Below are 19,935 nucleotides of genomic sequence, written 5' to 3' on the forward strand. Positions count from 1 at the left end.
CTGACATCCTCCACCTCCCGGCACCTGACATCCTCCACCTCACACAAGTTCAAATCCTTCCTTTGGAAATATCAGATTTATTTATTTGAAAAGTTTTATATAGCGCTGGCTAGACCCTGAGGTATCAGAGTGCTTTACATGAGGACGAACATTGCAGATCATTCCCCTCTTCTCCTTGAGTTATGCCCCCTGAGATGCACCTGAGACCTCTGTGGCGTAACAATGCCTGGTTCCTCACAGACCAGGACTGTGCCGACTTTGTTGAGATGGAGATCCAATCCTTCAAGACAAATCGGAGCACGCTGGAGTCTGCCCGGACACTCTGGGCGGCAAGCAAGCCCACTCTTAGAGGATTGATCAAAGGTTACGTCTGCAGCAAAGTGGCATTAAAGCTGTCACAAATGTTAGATTTGGAGTCTCAGATTCATACCCTGGAACGACAATGCCATCACCAACCTTTGGTTGACTTGGAGTGCCAGTTGAACATGGCAAGGTATGGCTTGAAACAGGCCTCCCTGGAGGAGGCCACACAGTGCTGGAGAGCCCCAACCTACATAATACATGACATGGAGGGCAAATATTGCAAGTGCCTCTATTGGCTGACCTCCAGGGAGACAGCCTCTAAGATAGTGCCCTTGATTTGGGACACCACGAATTGTCTTCATGAACAAACCTCAGCAGTGTCACAGGTCTTTGCGGACTACTACTGCAAGCTTTACGCAGAAACCCCCTGGCTCCAGCTAGAACTTGATCATCCCATACTGTGGAATATTCTGCAACCTTTTATTCCTAAATCCTTGACCAGTCACTCACTGTTGAGGAGATTAAGAAGGCGTTGTCGGAGTTGAATCCCAGGAAGATCCCGGGTCCAGACTGCTTCCTAGAATATTTCAAACGCTTTCGGTCCCTCTTGCTCCCTCACCTCTTGGCATTCTACACTGAGGCAGCGACCCGGAGGTAATTTCCTCCAGAGTTGGACACAGCATCTATTGTCATAATCCCTAAGGCAGACCAGCCTCTGGATCAGTTCTCGCTGTATTGGCCCATATCGCTTATTAATGCTGATGTTAAGAAATTTGCTAAACTTCTGCCCGTTCCGCTCACCCGGACTTTGCCCTCCGCCATCCACCCAGTTTAATGTGGGTTCATGCTGATCAGAAGCACCAAACACTGTATATGTAGAGTTCATGTGACCCTCTCAGTCACATTGCATCACCTACCACACAGCTCTGCTCCTTATTGACTTTGAGAAGGCCCTCGATACTATGGATTGTTCTTGGATTCAGTGCTCAGGACTTAATTCAGTGAACTTGTGGGTCTCCTCTACGCTAACCCCACTGCTCGGATTCAGGTAAATTGGACCCTTTTTCCCTTCAACATCTGCAGTGGCACCCTTCAAAGCTGCCCCATCTCCCAACTCTTATTTGTTCCGGCGATCGAGCCGCAGGCCTTTCTTCTCCGTTGTGATGCTCTGGTGCAGAGATAGTCCTGGGGAGAGGGAGTGGAGGAACGCATGACACTTTACGTCAATAATCTATTGTTATTTCTCAGAGACCCACAGTCCTTGGACCACATTGCCTGGAGATTTTCCGCTTATATGGTGAAGTCTCTGGTCTCCATGTTAACGAAGCTAAATCCCTTCTGGGGCCAATTGAGGGAGGCATGGGCAATTGGACTTGGTGTGCTGCAATCCCACAGTGCCACCTTTCCTTCAAATACATGGGCGTTTACTTCTCCCATCACCCGGAGTTGATGTTGAGCTGTAACCTGAACAACCTCACAGTTGGGCTGAATAGGGATACGAGACATTCCAGCCACCTGCCACGAAAAACCCTGGGGTGTATAGCCCTATTTAAAATAAAGGTACTGCTCACTTTTTCTATATTTTTTCAAATTTTCCCCGCTCGATCCCTAGGAGATGGTTTCAAACCTTGTCATCGAAGGTTTCCACCTTTCTTTGCGCAAGGAAGCACCACAGTGTGGCCTTTGTCATTGGCCTACACCCCCCTATGATGGGGGGGATGGGAATTATCGGCCTTTACTGCTATTACCTAGCGGCACAAATCGCCACGATTAATAACTGGTTCAATGAGGGGTGGGATGGTACTGCCAACTGGGAGGAATTGAATGTGCTAGGCCTTGATGGACTCCAGGACTTGCTTTACGGGACTCCCATTCCCCAGATGTTCCCCAACAGTTTGCGGGTAGCCTTGCTGTGCTAGAGAGCGGCTCTTTGGTTTATCAGGTGGGAACAAAAGTTCACTGGAATGACCCAGCTGTGGCAGGGTAAGTGGTTATCCCATGTTGCCAGCCTTCAAAGTTTTGGGAAGTGGGATAAAATCTGAATCACCCACCTTGGATATGTCTGACGAGGCCCTAATGTAATATCAGAAACTGCAATTTCACCAGTACCTGAAAGTACATTACAGTCTCTTGGTCTACATCTCATCTGGCATGCCAATGACTAATTTCAATCCTCTTGAAGCGAAGCTCTTAATGTGTAAACTGGGCAAATTAGCCATCTCCAGGGTTTAGTGCTTTCTCATCGTTAACACTCCGGGTTGCTTCCCTGGGCTGCGGATGCGATGAGAGTCATGGGTGGGAGACCTCAACAACGATGACTAGCGTAAGACCAGGCTGGCCTGAGGGAAATGGTTTTCTCCTCACGCCGCTGTATGGTTCTACATTATCTGCACCTTACCTATTTGACTCCCCAGAGACTCCACCGAGTGGCTGGCACCTCTCAGAGCCAGTGTTAACACCACTTCCTGGTGAAAGCTGACTTCTGCCACATGGTCTGGGCCTGTGCCAGACTGACCCTCTTTTGGGAGGCAGTGGACAAAGAGCTCTCTATGGTTCTGGGATGCCAGACTGCCATTCTCCCCCAGGTGATCATGTTGGGCTTGTTGGAGGAGTTGGTGGGACAGAGGATGGAACAGACCTTTTTTGGGTAGCGACGATGGTGGTTAAGCGGGACATTGCCAGTAAATGGAAATCCCCGGAACCCCTGTCGATGGAGGAAGGGAGTAGACTGGTGCGCCCAACAGGAGCAGCCAATTTATGAGGCACCTTAAAACATGAGAAGATTTGTGGCAAATGGTGGGGAAGTCATGAGCTGGATGTTGCGACTTCCTAGATGTATACTGGACTGATCCACACTGTATAGACATGTGGAACTGGTGAAATTGCGTGTTACTGTTCTACCAAAAGTCAATAAAATGTTATCAAAAAGGATAGGCCTGCAAACCTCTTGACATATGAATATTTTTGAGGCACTTTCAACAAGCAAAATTAGCTTAACATGGTTGCCTTGGCTCCCTTTCCATGGTTACCACACGTTCCAGCCTTCGCACAAAGGGCTTTCTATTGAGGCTGCCTTAGAGATTTAACTTCTATAGGCTCCAGATAAATCGCAACCAGATAGAGGCTTGGCATGCTCCACAACCCTCCATATGGGCTCGATGAATAAATGCTGACAGCTGAAATCAACGATTACTTATATGCACCAAAAGCGATACTGCCTGACCACAATTGATCATAATCATATAAGGCTCGCTGTCACTGACACCTTTCCTTTTGGAACCCAGGTTCAAGGTAACTCGTGGTATGATCTGTAAAATGTCTGCCGGCTGCTCTGCTTGTCTACTCCTGTTGCTTCTCTTACTGGACAGAGATGAAATCAGGCCCCCCTTCCCCCCATGTGTGTCTTCTTCCTATCATACAGCCGTCTAAGGTGTAAGACTATTTGGCTGGCTACACTTTCTGGGGATATCATGGCAATATCAAGCCCAGAGAATAGCAATAGAACAGCACAAGGCATGTACGCAGTAGCATCCAGAGCCAGTCCTATTCAAGGCTGGCTGCACTCCTGCAAGCCCTCTTGTTCAGGGTGAGGTGGGGAGTATCCACACTCTAGGAGTCAACCCAGTTTGCAGGATTGGGGCCCCAACAGGAAAGACGGAAAAACAGGGGAACCCAATATACCCTTGTAGGTTTGGGCAGCTAACGTTTGAGGTCAGTGTGTACTACAAGGGATTTGCTTAAGAGTAACAATCGCTTATACTTAGGAGTAGTGCAACTGTATCGTCCTCCAGTAAATCAAATTTGGTTAGATAATTCTGTGCTAGTGTTCATCAAGCAAGAAAAGGAAGGGAAAGAAACAACGGAGAAACTGAATTATATGCAAAAAAGTTGTTTTATATTCAGTGTCAAAGCATCTTATGGGGAGAAACATAAACTGAATCAAGCAAAACAAAGTTATGAACAAAGGTATAGATTCAATCAATTCATAAGTTCATAACAAAAACATCAGGTCCTAGTGGATTACACAAACAACCAAAGCAAAATAATTAAAAATGGTCGTCTGTTGGTGCCAATGCAATGCTTTTCGGAGATGATGGAAGTGTCGACGTTTCGGTCTATATTGCTGTCGTCAAGAAGACCATCATCAGGACAATCATAGATCGTTGCTGGGACAACCCCCTGTATCTGGAGAGGAATGGGAGTTTAAGTCGTGGAACCTTGTCAAGGCGAATCGCGGTATGACAGTCAGCTGAGTCAAAATGATCTGTGGAACAGCGATAGAACATCAAATCCGGTTCGTAGAGTTCTATCCGCCCAAGTTCGACTCTAAATCGATGCACAATTATTTGAAGAGACGTCGTGAGCACGGCAATCATCGACATAGACACGCCATAGGAGGGCTGCTAGTATACACATAACACACATTGATGGCAACATTAGTGAGTGATAGAGGGATCTGACCCTGTCCTGACGAAGAGGCAGGTAGCCTCAAAACATGTTGACACCATCAGGAGAACTAGCTCATTGACAAGCTGTGTTTTTCTCCGCCACACCAATTTTTAACAATACCACCCTATGAGTAATAAAGATTTTTTTTTGTTTTCAAAAGGCCAGGTATTCTTTTAACCTCACTTTTCCTATCACTTTTTGACCCTACTTACACTCACAACAATACACCTCACATAGCACTTACAATATCTGAGTGCTCCAGCGTAGTCGCTAGTCGTAGCACGCCCCGTCCCGCAGCGGGGCGGAAAGACCCTGATGATGAAGCATGACACCAAGGGACCTTTTGGTGTATGAGGGGTATTTTAACAAATACTGTGTATGCCTGTCATATCTTGGCTCACAGGAAAACCTGTTAGAGGTGGATCTTGTTGTTTGAATATACCATTGACTGGAGGAGGGTGCATCCACCCCAGCGCTTTTTAAGCACTACCTCTTCACTCCCTATTTTGATTTTTGCTTACTCTGTACATGGTATGCCACTAGGTGGTTATACCGTGTACAGAGTCCAGAGATTCCTCACAAGTATACAGGGCTTAATGCAAACCTCAGGATGCTCTATCAGAGGTAGTGTGGTCGAGTAGTCTTAGGCCGAGCACTACGGAGTGTCAGACATTTATTGCACCCACATGGCAAATAACAGACAATACTCAAAAAGGAGATCCACACCAGTTTAATAAAAAATAAGCTTTGTTTGTGTATTCTTTTAAGACCAAGATCTTCGCAATAAGGTTAAGTACTTTTTTTAAATAAAAATACTTTTCACTTTCAAAAGTCAACACTTTCTGAACAGTTCAATGCAATCCTATGGACGAAAACAATAATGCGGTTATACAGGTAAGTAAGTACAACTTACAGTTTCAGTCTTCGGGACCAAAGATCAGCAAGGGACAAGGGTCAGGTGAGTACCAAAACTCTTCCACCAGCGGCACAGGGGCCGCCTGGTACAGAGGTCTAAATTAGAGTTCGGCCCAATGCGTTTCAATGGAAACTGCCTACCTGCAGTCTTGCAGGTAGGTAAATCGGATGCAGGGGCCAAGCTTTGGTGTTTAGATAACGCAAAGCGCAGCCACAAAGCAGCACCACATTTACACTGCCAGCGGCAGCCGGGTGCATGGTGCAATTTCAGCATCAGTGGCCCGATGCTTTTCAATGGAGACTTTGCTTTTAACAAACAGACTGCAGGTGCCGCAGGAGGTAGACCAACGACAGCAGGGGTAAGTAGAGATGCAGAGGTTTGGGTGCAGGGGTGCCTTTAGACATAAGCCTTCTTACCGGAGCCGGTCACGGTCTGTGGGAGCCTCTGGATTCAGGCTGCGGACGTCATCAGGGAGTCCAGGAGGGGTCAGCCAACACTGACCCCTCCTGAACTCGATTGCTGGGGATCCTGTTCTGGGTCGGTGGTGCAGAGTGGGCAGGACTTGCAGATCCTTGGAGCACCAGAGTCCTTTGTGCTGGGTTTGTGGGACCAGAACTGCTATCCTTGGGAGTTCCGGTCTTTTTCAAAGTTCAGGCAGTCTTCCTTGGGCTTCTGGAAGTCGCTGGCTGCAGGGCAGGTGTCCTTTTGTCACAGGGTCTTGGAAGCTGGAGACAGGCTGGTATGGCTGGGGCCAAGTCAGTAGTCCTATTCAGGCTTCACTGCACAGCGTCTTCTTCGTTCCTTTTATTAGGTCCCCAGTAACTAATGTCAAGGTCTGAGGGAGCCTCCTAAATACTAGATTTAGGGGGCGTTTTAAGGGAGTAACCGCTAGGGCCAATAGGCACCTCACCTGGGGCAGCTACACCCTTTATTATGCCACCCTCCTGTGGGAGGGGGCATAGTCCTACACCTGATTGGAGGCGTCCCCTCATCTTCAAGATGGAGGTAACTGAAAAGTGTGCTTAACTTTGCCTCCTCCACCTCAGGGGTGGAGTTGGCAGAGACTGGCACACCTTCTAGTCTTTCTATGGTTTCCCACCCACAGTGGGGGTGTAAACCGGGGGCTGGGCTGGGAGTCGCATTACAAAGGCGGTGGGCCTTTGAAGTTTCCCTTTCAAGCACTCTGCCCATCCTGGGGGAGGAGGTGTGACACCACTGCCCAGGATATACTTTGTTTCTGGTCCCAGAGAGCAGAGGCTCTCCACCCAGGGTCCCTAAAACACGTGTGTGTGTTGCAGGCTGCCTAAAGCCAGTCAGTGACCACACCAGGGTTGGTAGGTTTTCAGGAGGCACCTCTGAGGTGCCCTCTGAGTACATGGTTTAGTATCCTAAACTGGCATCAGTGTGGATTTTTTTTTTACAAGGAGTCGTTTGGTACCAACCACTCCTTGTTTCAATGAAGTCTCCATGGTGCTGGGAAATTTGAGTTGTTGAGTTTCTAGCCCATGTACTCCGTATGGTTTCCCTGGCACTTACAACATTTAAGAATTGGCTTAAGTATTGTAGGGGCATATCTACTCATGCAGATATGCCCTCACCTCTGGTATAGTGCACCCTGCCTTAGGGCTTTAAGGTCTGCTAGAGGGCTTACTTACCTATACCTTCAGACCGTGCGTGGCTGGCATGGCACCCAGGCATGGTTCTATGTCGACTTTGTCGTTTTTCACCTTTCAAGGGCATGCAAGCTGCAAGGGCAGTGGCATGGTCGTCCTAGTGAGGTGGTCCCAGGGGACCCTCATCAGCTTCCATGCCCTAGGTACCCAGGGTACCACTTACTAGGGACTTACATGGGTCAGAAGTACCAATTGGAGATATGTTTTAGAAAAGAAGCACTGGCACAGAGGATCTGGTTGACAAAGACCCTGTGCACTACAATCAAAACCACATCAAATGGCAGGCGCAAAGTGGGGGCTAACTATGTCAAAAGAGGCACTTTCTCACAGCCAGCAACAGTCAGTAAAGTGACAGACAAATCGCGCCTGACTCACTTGAGAAAGGTCGAAATTCTGCTGTGTAGTATTGCAGTCTTTCAGTTTGGCAAACATAATGGACAAGGGGTAACCTTTCTGTGACATACTGGTGGGAACAGGTAAGCCTGAGCTGGCAGGATCAGGTATATTGCCAATAACAGAAAGAGATTGAAATGGGTGGGCAGTATGTTATTGTCTATACTGCAAACCTGTGTGATGAGTTGTGGGAAAATGTAGAAAAGCCAGGAAATTAAAGATCATCATTGGGAATGGGGAAATCCTGTCTATGAAAGAAGAAAAATGTGAGAGGAATTATAGGGGGTTTACCCTCCTTTTTTATTTTGACAAAAGACATTCACAGAGGTATTCAATTACGTTGTTTGTAAATGAAAACATTTGCAACAGGCCAAGCGCATTCACTCACCCCTCCTTCTTGGCACCTAGTGTAAGTCAACATCAATATATATATATATATATATATATATATATATATATATATATATATATATATACACGTGTGTGTGTGTGTTATTTTTTTGTTGGTACGTCTCAGTATTTTTGGGCTGCAGGTATTAATGATTTAATTTCTTCTTCCGCCTAGGTTGAATTTTTTGCACAGCCAGCTGAAGGAGGAGTACACTAGCCTTAACACTCACACTAAGGAACTTAAAACCTCTTTGAACCAGGCACAGCTGGAAGTGAACCGGTGGCAGGCCCGCATGGATGAGCTGAAGGATCAGCATCAGAACATGGACATCTCGTTGACCAAAATGGACAACCATTGCGAGGTATGGAGCAAACGCTGGCAGGATCTAGCATGTACATTTGTTGTTTTTTTGCTTCTGTTGCCATGAACAGCATTGATCGTGGACATTATGAAGGTATCCAGGGAACTGTTGCCCCACCTTGCTTATTCTGTGTAGGTTGCTTGTGATTCTCCCTGTCCGATTTAAGTTATTCTGAGCGATCTTTAAAACTCTGCAGTGCACTAGCCTATAATTTCTGCTGCTTCCCCTAGAGCTCTACAGATCATAAGTCATTATGTTTGGTCTGTATTAGTAAACATGGCTCTCACTCCTATCAGATCTCAGCTGAACTTGAATACTTGCATTGCTCTGATATGATAGTAGAATATTTCCATGCTTTTCTTGCTGTCAGTTGCTAAAACACTTATGTAGACATGCTTCAATTAGTGGTTCTTAATCTTTCGACTTTTGTGCACCTCACTAAATCACAACTGGAAGCCAGGGAACCCCAATAATGTTTTACGAATTGCAGTAAATCAATACCGATATATAATTTTTTTTTTTAAATCACGCTGTATGATCCCAGCACTTATACTTCACTCTGCAACTGAATGCGAGTGATCACACACCAGTATAAACTAAGCCTGGGCAGAGTTCGTGTGACAAAAAAACTCCACCCAGCTACGTGGAGTACCGTGAGCAGCGGAGTAGGTTATCTTGCGCACTGATTTTAATGGCAGATGTTTGTCCAGCGCAGTAAAATCAAAGGGAACGGCATCTCGCACAGTGCAAGAGTGCAAGAGGGCGCTGCTTCGTTCTTACTGTTGGCGTGCACGAGTGTGGAAAAAAAACCTGCTTCGCTACGTGGAGTGGAGTTTTTGGGAACTCTACGAGCTATGCTGAGCAGAGTTCGCCGCCCAGGCTTAGTATAAAACCAGGTTGTACTAATACATTAGTAGATAGTCATGTGGATTAGGATCTCTCAGCAAGAGTGTTACAGAAGTTGTTACTGAATTGATGTTGGCCTCTGACAAACAGCGGCGGCTCCTCCGATATGGCGGAAGAGCATCGCTCCATTGCTTAAAAGCAGTGCGAGAAGAGGCAGCATAACACCACCTGCATGGAGAACATGCCCACCCCTACAGCCCCTATCTGACACAGTGCTCAGATCAGTCACAGAGCTCCATTGGAGCGTTGTGATTGGCTTAAGGGTGGGAGCCTGGCAGTAGCACAGAAGACGCAGGACCCGGCCTCGAGGTAATTTCTAAACCCCGTTCTCCCCCCCCCCCCCACGTGACACACCCCAAAACTCCCTCTGCGACCTCCGCAACAGTCCCCCTCCCCCGCCGCCTCCCCGCACTCGCAAGCTATGCCGGACGCTCCTGCTTACAGATACAGGGGATGCGGTCAAGCTTGGTACGGACAAAGCTGGAGACCATGCAGGATCGTTTTCGCCAAAGGTGACATGTAGTGATTGCATAACTCCAGAAGGCCGGGTGCTCTTTATGCCAGAGTACATGCTACTCTGCTTGTGATAATATTTCAGCTCTGCTGAAAAGTGCAAGCGTGTCCTGTTTCCAATGCAACACGTGCAGGTACTTGAAGTCTGCCCATGTCGAACAGTGAATCGGGGCCGGACTGGGAGCCAAAACCGGCCCTGGCAAAGTGCTTGGCCGGCCCCCATTCCCCACTCGGGGGGCGGGGGGGAGGGGTTTCGGACAATTTTGTTGCAGGGCCGATTTTGCAGCTATGCTGCAAACACGGCACTCTAACAAAATCGGCCTCCAGGGGCTCAAAACCGGCCCGCACCCTTGCGGCGCACCGGGGGATTGCCCGGTGCCCGCTATGGCCAGTCCGGGCCTGCAGTGAATGGGAGGGCCTGTTGGACAAGGATGACCTTCCTCTGTATACGGCAAGGATCACTGAGCGCCTTGAATAACGACTTTCTAAGTGTTCCAATGAATATGATTTTTTTGAAAATCATAAGCAATTCAAAATTACTTTTAATTGGAAGCTAATTGCTGGTTCAAGTTGGGAAAAAAGTGACTGTACCCTTTCAGACATGCTCTGCCCTGATTTAGCAATCGGCTTCTGCCAAAAGACATTTTGGAAATGCATATAATTTTTTTTATTTTTTATTATCTTTATTGAAACATTTAGAAAATAGATTGGGGAGGCAATACAGTAGACTTCACTATCCTCATCGGAGTAACCCCCTGTATATAGTTATTTACGTCAAAATGCTTATGATTTTATGAATAATGGTTTGAGGTTATATGGGGCTGGGCACACCCTGAATAGGCCTCACGAACGTCCATGAGTCTACGAAAACAGGTTAAGAAAAATTGCTTTAAAGTATAGTTTGAAAATCTAATAAAACATGTTGGGGGGAGGGGAGGTCTTGCATTGTTACGGTACCTCAGAAAAACAGTTTTTTTCATTCAGATTTTCAGTCCTCCCCTTTTTATTATGTAGATCACTCATTTTTTAGGTTTTGCTTACACAGCACTTGTGCCATGCTGATTAAATCTCTTGCACAGAAGAAAGAAAAGCTTAAAGGGGGCTTAAAGCGCCCCCTATTGCTTACCTTTACATACCATTGGTTGACTACTGCATCACTCTCGTTTCCTTTCTTCCTGTTGGTCAGCGCTGCCTCCATCTTCCTGCTCGGGTTCACATCTTCGTCCCTGCTGTGCAGCTTGGACCAAGTACTGCTTCCAGTGTCCTTCCACTGGCCGCACACTTGTAACATTCTTTTATTTTATTTCTTTACTTTCCAGCGTCTGTGTTCTGTTGATTGCTCGTCCCTACCACCACCTCACTTTCGTCACTGCATGCCCCTTCCCCTCTATAGTAATAGCTTGTTTTATATAGCGCAAAGTCTACCGGAAGGACTTGGAGCACTTTACATGAGAGCCAGTTACATTACACATGGTCACATTAATTTGTACAGGAATAGGGAGATCAAGTGACTTGCCCAGAATCACAGGATGTTGAGCTGGCTTTGAGCTTCGAAACTGGTCCCCCTGCTCCAAAGCCAGCAGCTCTGGCCATAACGCCACAGCTTTTCCAGACTCGGTGTTCCAGCTAGCTACACTTTGACATGTTGGACCCTGCAAAGGGTATTTGTTCAAGAATATAAACTGCATATTTATTATAGCGAAAATATAATTTTTAACTTGTTTGTATGTGCATAGCTTTAAGTAAAAAAACAAAAAACTGTGATGCAGTCTGGCCACATCTTATCAGCTTTTCATACACTTTAGCTATGTACCACAGCAGCTCGCACTGCTATGCTACATTTTTTTTTTTTTATTACAAAGCCACTAGATTGTGCGTAGGCGAAAACGATTGGCTTTGCCAAGGCTTGTTTTTATAGCGCAGCTCAAGCTGGTGGAGAATGTTTTCAAACTAGTCTACATATGACACGAGGCATAAACTCAGTGGAAGGTGCACTTATTTCGACTGCATTTACAAAATTGCCACTCACCCACCCCTCCTGCATATTTTCACTCTTTTATTAAGGCCATGGAGTAATTAGGTTGGTGGTCATCAGGTGCCTTGAATGAAACTCTCCCATGTTGTATTCGAAGCCTGCAGCTTTAAAGTTACATCTTTCCACCATGTTATATTGGAGGACAAGGTCTGCAGAGGTAGCTTGGGTGGGTTTTGTTCTTTTCTTATTTTAAGGAGCAGTAAGCCTGTACATCATTACTGAATTAATGAACTATTTCAAACATATGTTGGTGTCGGTGGCAAAACACGCAGTTGGTTACAGGACCATCATTTCTGAGGTTACAGGTTCTAGCTCGAAACAACAATTTCAGCTTAACATGTTTCTCATATAATTAAGGAAAGTAAAAATATTGCATTTTAAATCTCACTGTAACCTGCAAATAGCTCTACATAAATGTAGAAGTGTTGGATAGTTGTGATTATATGATATTCACAATTCTTTTTACTGCATCCATTTCATGAGTATGGTATGATTATGGAAATAACTATGAATATAACTATCCCTCTTTCTCCTTCTAACTATTATTATATTCTTGATTATTGTACTCATTTTTATTATGTATTATATCCATAACCACTGAATTGGTACAGTAATAGCAAAGCTGCAAATATGTCAATGCTAAAATATGGCTAATAGTTACATTTTTCAAGTTACTCTGAGGAAGACCTTCCTGTCTAACAGTCGCACCTTGTCATGATGCTTTCAAGCAATTTCACCCTCAAACAGTTAATTTTACTTAATGCACCCTCCTAATTCCATTCTATGAACTGGCATTACTGGGAAAGATGGCAATGCTGGGCTTGTGCCGTGGCTTGCAGTAGATTTATTTTGAAGATCTAGTTTTTCCTGCAGCTTAACTTGCTTCGCCTGTGTGTTTGTGCAGCTCCTGACCCGGCTGAAGGGCAACTTGGAAGAGGAGAACCATCATCTTCTAAGCCAGATCCAAATGTTGAGCCAGCAGAACCAGATGCTCCTGGAGCAAAGCATGGAAAGCAAGGAACACTACCATGAGGAGCAGAAACAGTATATGTACGGAAAGTGATTAGGGCAGTTTCATTTGACGGGTGCTGAACTTTGCTTGTCCAATAGACCAGGAAGTAAGCAACAGCTTAACTGTAGGCTTAACCTGCCAGTTTTCCATTTAACACACAATATTGTGGTACTAGGGAATAGAATCCCAGTGCGACATCACGTCTCCAAGTGAAGAAGTGTGTAGGGTGCAGATGAGGAAAGACTTAGTTTTGTGCGCTCTCCTCACTTGGCCAACTCCAAATATTCCCATTGGGTAGATGTTTGGTATTGTTCTGCCCTTAAAGCCTTTCTGGAATGGAGTTTTCAGATGACTCCACGTCACCAGGATACATATTTTCTATTTCTGGACTTTAATTTAGCAAATCAGCTATTTTTAGGTGTCTTGTGCCTGTTTTTGCTCTGTTAAACCGATCTTAGAACTCCAACTCCAAGAATGCAGTGTTTTTCTTATATTGAAAGCACAGGCTTGAAAATAGGGTGTACCAGTGAGAGTCATTTGAAAGCCCTTTCAAGAGGAGTTAAATGTTAGAGTAGAACTATAATACTAGGCTCGGGGAATAGTTCTTCAGTGTGTGTGTGTGTGTGTGTGTGTAAGAATCTGATACTTTGTTGCATGAGTGTGGCGGGGGGTGGGATGTAATGCCGGAAGTGTCTCTGAATACTGAAGTAATATGTGCTCCAATTTTCTGCCTTGAACACCTCAAAACTATTCTGACTCTTTATCCCTACAGCGATAAATTGAACGCCCTGAGGAGGCAGAAGGAAAAGCTTGAAGAAAAAATTATGGATCAATACAAGTTCTATGATCCAGCCCCAAAAAAGTAAGCCCGTTTCATCAGCTTTTATGCATAGAAGTACTTGCACAGTGTGTTACATAAGATGTTCTATTTGAAGGGTGGGTGAATTTCAAGACCACCTTGGGAAAATCACCAGTATCCCAGGTGTAGTAAAAGTAATGAAGCTTAGTAGAGTGCTTTTTGCCTGCAGTCATCTAATTATCTCCAGTGGGAAGGGCTATTGAAAATTGGACATCAAGTGCAAAACTGTTTTGGAGAAGAAGCTGACTAAGGTGGATTAGCTAAAATTGGACCCCACCGCAAGGATGAAACCCTATATGGTATTGGGAATGTTCCAAAGAACATGGGCTGGGAAAGATACATGGCCAGCAAAAAAGTGATGCATGTAAATGCTTGCATTAGTCTGAACCCCTGATAATCAAACAACGCACATAACATTCTTTCGTGCCATTTCATAGTATAATCAGTATTGGTCCCATCACAAAAGAAGCCCACTTGGCTGAAATGCTAGGCCACATCCCCCTCTAAACCAAAACACAAGTAACCTCAGACACGTTTCGACCTAGTTAGGCATCACCAGTTATGTGCAGCCTGACTCCTTCAGCAAGATGCACACCAGCACAGTCAGATGTCCTACGTCTGACCATTGCATTCCTAAGGAGACTTAATTAAAAAGAGTCTTGCTGCCTTTTTGGAAAACCATACAGTAAATTGATCTTTCATTATTACTGGAGATCAGAGGAAACAAACCTTATATTGCTCAAGGTCAGGTCACCACAGAACAAATCACATTTCTGTTGTTGCTGGGGGAGGCAGCGAGTGAATCATAGTGGAAAAGAAACTAATTTAACCCCTACCGCGTTTTCCCGCTGTGCGCGGGAATTAAAAAAATGGCTTGATCGTGACAAAGCCAGCTCGTCATCCGTGCAGCGCAGGTAACGCTGATGACGAGCTGGCTTTGTCATCAGCGCCGAAGGGGTTAAATGACAGTCTTTCAAGTTGATCCTCGAAGCTTGGTTCATGGTCTCCCAACTTTAAAAGACTCCTCAATCTCTGAGTAATGGCCATCATTTTTAGATCTCAAAGCATCCACTACAGTCACTTACCTTTCACGATTCCCGATGAGAACAACATGAGGTCAAGGAGTTACATTGTAATTATTTGCAGAACCTTCCCTACTGTGCCTGTGTTCTTAAATTCTGGCACCTAGTGGAAGTAACAGTAGTGGGTAAGTCCTCATTGTTTTGTTCTGCCAACAAATCTGATACATGTCACTTAATGTGACCCCATACTGCTTCTTCCTGGCACTGAGAGATTTTCTGAAGTTATTAAAGCTGTGTAAAGCATGTGGTCTTGTTCAGTGCAGTCATACTCGGGACTACTAGTGTGTGACATTATGCATGTGGCATCTCTCTTTGCATCCACATTTCTTAAATGCCAATCCGATTTCGAAGAAACACATTACATTTTATGCATTCTATACTGTATTCTCTGTGCTCATTTTCTGTAATTTAGGAAAAACCAGTGGGCCGGCGCTAGAGCACTTGCAAAGTTCATCAAGCCAAAGAAAGAAGGCTCAAGGGAGCGGTCCAAATCTATTGCAGAGGGCCAATCGCGTCAGTCGGACTTCCTTGACACAGAAGCATCGACATCTGCCACTCTACCTCCCAAAATACAGCCGGACATTCAAGAACACAACTCCCAAGGTTCGAACACGATGGAGAAAGGGAGTCCTAGGACGTCTGTCAGCAAAGGTAGGTACAAATTCAGAGATACTGATCAGCATCAATGACCAAGATGAGCAACTAGTTACCTTCCTGAGGGACAAGTGGTGAAGCTAGAGATGCATGTTTCCCATGGGTCATACGGTAACTTAAGGTCAAATAATTATCTCTATCGATATGCTATTGAGGAGTGTCTGCTGATATTTCTTGTGGGTCGATTTGTTATTGGGGCCAAAACTCACTGTTAAACCTCCCGCTGATCTGTTCCATAAAGGGGAATGCCAGACCTTTTATTTTATTTTTTAAATCACGAATGTCCTTAAAACCTACTGTGAAAAATAGTGGCTTGAGGTGGGGCCCCAGGGCATTTGCTTTGTTGCTGATTTGCCCTCTGATTACAAGAAGATAACTAGATACAGCATCACAGAAATTGACCTGTCCCACGACCGATGCACACTGACACTTAACCTTATGAACTTTCAAACCACTACAAAAAAAAAATCTGCAGTTCCTCTTTACTTTACAAAAATGTAACCCAATGATATAAAACCTGTCCATATTAATGTGTATTTTCAGTTGTCAACCTCTTGTTGGGGCTTCTTTGATTTCCTGCACATTCATTCTGTTAATTCATTCGTTCTTTGATGAACTCCAGTCTGCTATGTCATCGCTGGCCATGAGAGCTGACCATTGCATTCTGGCCGGTGACTTTAACTTTCACATGGATGATGCCCAGGACTCAGACGTGATCAAACTATCGGATATCACAACCCCCTTGGGCTTAGTCCCTTTTCTCTTTGAACCTACGCACGACAAAGGCCATACCTTGGATCAGGTCTTTTCCTCCTCCCCCATAGAGGTGACAGCACTTCTGCCGGTGCTTTGGACCGACCATCGCCTGGTACAGTTTTATATACCGGCTAATGAGAGACCTCGGAGCAATGGCCCTAGGCAGCTTGGTTCAGAGACCAGGGCGTTGTACCAGGTAACTCCTGAATTGCTGTCCAAAGCACTACGTGAACATCCGTGCCCGCTGACGGGAGATCTGGATAGTGACCTGGAATCCTTGCAGGCCTGGCTTGAGGAGAGGCTAAATGACCTGGCCCCGGTTAGACCTCTTCGACCATTACCTAAGCGGGTTTCTGCCCCGTGGTTTACGGGTGCGCTGCTTGCTTCTCGCAGGCAGTGCAAGGTGGCTGAAAGGACCTGGCGAGCCCAGTATAATCTAGAAGCCAAGCTCGAATATAGGACTATGGTCAAAGCCTACCACCGAGCGATTCTGGTTGAGAAGAAAAGCTATTTTGCCAGGAGGATCGAGGATGCCTCGAACTCCTGTAAAGAGATCTTCACGATCGTTAGGGAATACATCGCCCCGCGGTCGAACGTGGCCCAGTCTGCTCCCACTCAGAAGTGGGCCTCGGATTTGGCTTGCTTCTTTACCGCGAAGATCAAGATGATACAGGAGTCGTTTCCATCGTGGCAGGCGGCTGCCCTGCCTGGCCCCGAGGCTGGCCCTGTTTCATCGATCCCCTCGGGACCTGTCCTGTCAGACTTCCCGCCTTTACCTATGGCCTCATCCTTGGCTCTGCTGGCCAATCTCAAATCTGGGTCACCGCTTGATCCATGCCCGGCCAAATTTTTGGCGAGGATGGCGGAGGTAGTTAACCCGTTGGTCAACCCTCTCCTGAATCGATCTCTCAGCCTAGGTGAGGTCCCTTTGGCGTGGAAGCAGGCCATGGTCATCCCCTTGATTAAGAAGCCCGGTCTGGCTCCTGAGGTCTTGGCCAATTATAGGCCGATCTCTCTTCTTCCGGCTTTAGCCAAGACCCTGGAGAAGCATGTCCACAGCGTGCTTTCCAATTTTTTGGAATCCAACGACCTGCTTCACTCCACTCAGTCGGGTTTCCGCCCTAATCTGTGCACGGAGACGGCGTTGCTGGAGGTTTCCGAGGCCATCTAGGAGATGCTAGATCTGGGTGGGAGAGCTATGTTGATCATGCTCGATCTGTCGGTGGCCTTTGACACCGTCCCCCATGAGGGCTTGCTCATCAGACTCCATGAGATCGGTCTGAGGGGGACGGTGTTCAGCTGGTTTACATCTTTCTTAGCTGGTCGCCGACAGTCGGTCTGGGTTTCCTCGGCTTCCGCCGAGATGCCGCCACTGGGAGTCGGAGTCCCGCAGGGCTCTGTATTGAGCCTGACTCTGTTTAACATCTTTATGACACCTTTGGCGGCTCTGGCTGAGTCCTATGGAGCCCAGATCGTATCCTATGCGGATGACACCCAGCTGCTCTTCACCTGCCGGAAAGGGGAGGATTTTGACGGAGAGAGTATCCGTGAGTGCCTTGGGGCTGTTTTCAAATGGCTCCAACTGAACAGCCTCAAGTGCAACTCAGATAAGTCGGAGGTACTCTTCTTCGGCTGTCAATCCGACCCGGACTGGCAGATGTGGTGGCCGGCGGACATGTCTCCTCCGAGCCAGTCTTCGCAGGTAGCGAAGAATCTGGGGGTCAAAATTGACAACGGCCTGACCCTCAGACCTCAGATCCTCACCCTCACAGGCACATGCTTTGGACTTCTCCGCATGTTGCGGAAGTTTTTTCCGCTGCTTTCTGAGGATCACAGGAGGATTACGGTGCAGGCCTTGATTGGTTCAAGATTGGACTATGCTAACATCTTATATCTTGGCCTGCCCGAATACCTCCTGCAACGGATGCAGGTGGTCCAAAATGCGGCGGCTCGCGCCATCTTGGGTCTGCGAGCGCCTGTTTCTGGCCTATTACAGGCACTTCATTGGCTGCCTATCCGACAGCGGATAGCTTTTAAAACCTTGACCCTTGCGCATAAGGCCTTCTATTCCACCGGGGCTAAATACTTGCAGAGGAGGTTTAAGCAATACTGTCCGTCGTGATCTCTGAGATCAGAATCGCAGCTCCTTGCCATTGTTCCCCGTGTGAGGAGGGCCCGATTGGGAGGTCGCTCTTTTATGCTTCGGGCTCCTCAGCTTTGGAACTCTCTGCCCTTCGCGTTACGAAGCAATTCCAACATGCTATCTTTTAGGAAGGGCCTAAAAACCTGGCTGTTTTCCTCTTAGATTTTAAATTTCCTCTTCCCCTCTTCTTTTGTGTGTTATGTTTGCTTTTCAGGATGTTAATAAAGCGCCGGGACACTCTTTTGAGTAGCCGTGCGCTATATAAGCCACAATATAACATAACATAACAACATAACAATTTCTGCCCTTACGACCTATCTCCTCGACTGAGCAGATTTCCCGGTGCTATTATCTTCCCACCATTTTTCTTTATTATACAGCATTCTCCGTTGTGGTTTTTTAATGGGTCGATGGGTTTGTCCTTTAGGGCGTGGCTTGTTTAAAACCAAGGTAGATGCCGCTGGTGAGCCACATTAAATAAGCTCCCCATCCAGCTTGTAAATGATGGATTAAAGGTAACAAGAATTTGTCTGTAAACTGGTGCCTTAAAAACATAAGCATGGGCTTGTTCGTATAGGTTTGCGTAACATTTCAAAGCTTAATGGGTGAAGCTGTCCTTCATTGGTTTCACAGAAACCTTCTTTGACATATTCTGCTGAACCACTGCTGAAGTTGTTTCAGGCTGTAGCCTTTAAAAAAACTTGATAGCCTTCCACTAATCCTTTTTCACTTTTAAAAACCTAGAAGTAGTTAGAAAAGAAGTGCTTGTTTCTGTGTCATTGAGGAGCGCTTCTTTCAATGACATATAATACCTCATTTGCCTTTTTTCAAGTTTGATATCGGTGTGCAGGAGCCGTAAACCCAGTGCATATACATTTTTTTTAATCCATGGTCGATAGTGAGGTTCTAGGATGCTGTAAAAGGTTTAGTGTTTTTCTGTTTTGTCCTCTAGAACAGTCTTATGTAGTAGTATGAGTGTTTCCATCTTTAGACGCTATCTCTTGTTGAATGACAGCTTGGCTTTCAAGACCTGCGAGTGGCTTCCTTCTCAATTCAGATGTAATTAGGGTACCAAAAAGGACATAGACAGCCTCAGCCGTGTTTGTTATTCTGGTGGAGGCTTTGTTAATGACATTTTCCCTTGTCCAGTAAAAAACAGGACCTTTTACCAAAATATACCGGTTTGTTTAGTTTGGTGGGACTACATATTCAAATATATTTCTATTAAATAAAGCCACATAGGCACTTTATTTCTTTCTTTTAGAATTAAGCCCCTGTAGCCATGTGGTCCAACTAAGATGGTGGCCCTGTATTGCACCCAGTATTCACACCTGACAACTCACACAGTGCCACAGCATGTCCCACAATATTGGTGATTTACCCACAGCCACCTTGTGAAGAGCTGATACCTCACAGTGAGCACTAGGTGAGATAGAAACTCCTGCACTGAGTATTTATTTTATAAAGTGCATAGTGAATGAAAACCATT

The 19,935-nt window shown here is 46.0% G+C and overlaps 1 protein-coding gene across 4 annotated transcripts in view; it reads left to right on the forward strand.

Annotated features, from left to right (window-relative positions):
• CCDC88C (coiled-coil and HOOK domain protein 88C) overlaps positions 1-19,935 on the forward strand; it is a 622,549-nt gene that overhangs the window by 470,113 nt on the left and 132,501 nt on the right. For all 4 annotated transcript variants that reach the window (XM_078660043.1, XM_078660044.1, XM_078660042.1 and 1 more), the window contains exons 22-25: positions 8,300-8,486; positions 12,845-12,990; positions 13,725-13,814; positions 15,306-15,544. In XM_078660043.1, coding sequence (XP_078516169.1) covers positions 8,300-8,486; positions 12,845-12,990; positions 13,725-13,814; positions 15,306-15,544 — 662 coding nt within the window. The remainder of the gene's footprint in view (positions 1-8,299; positions 8,487-12,844; positions 12,991-13,724; positions 13,815-15,305; positions 15,545-19,935) is intronic.

The sequence above is a fragment of the Lissotriton helveticus genome, chromosome 9 (genome assembly GCF_964261635.1).
Source record: "Lissotriton helveticus chromosome 9, aLisHel1.1, whole genome shotgun sequence".
NCBI lineage: Eukaryota > Metazoa > Chordata > Amphibia > Caudata > Salamandridae > Lissotriton > Lissotriton helveticus.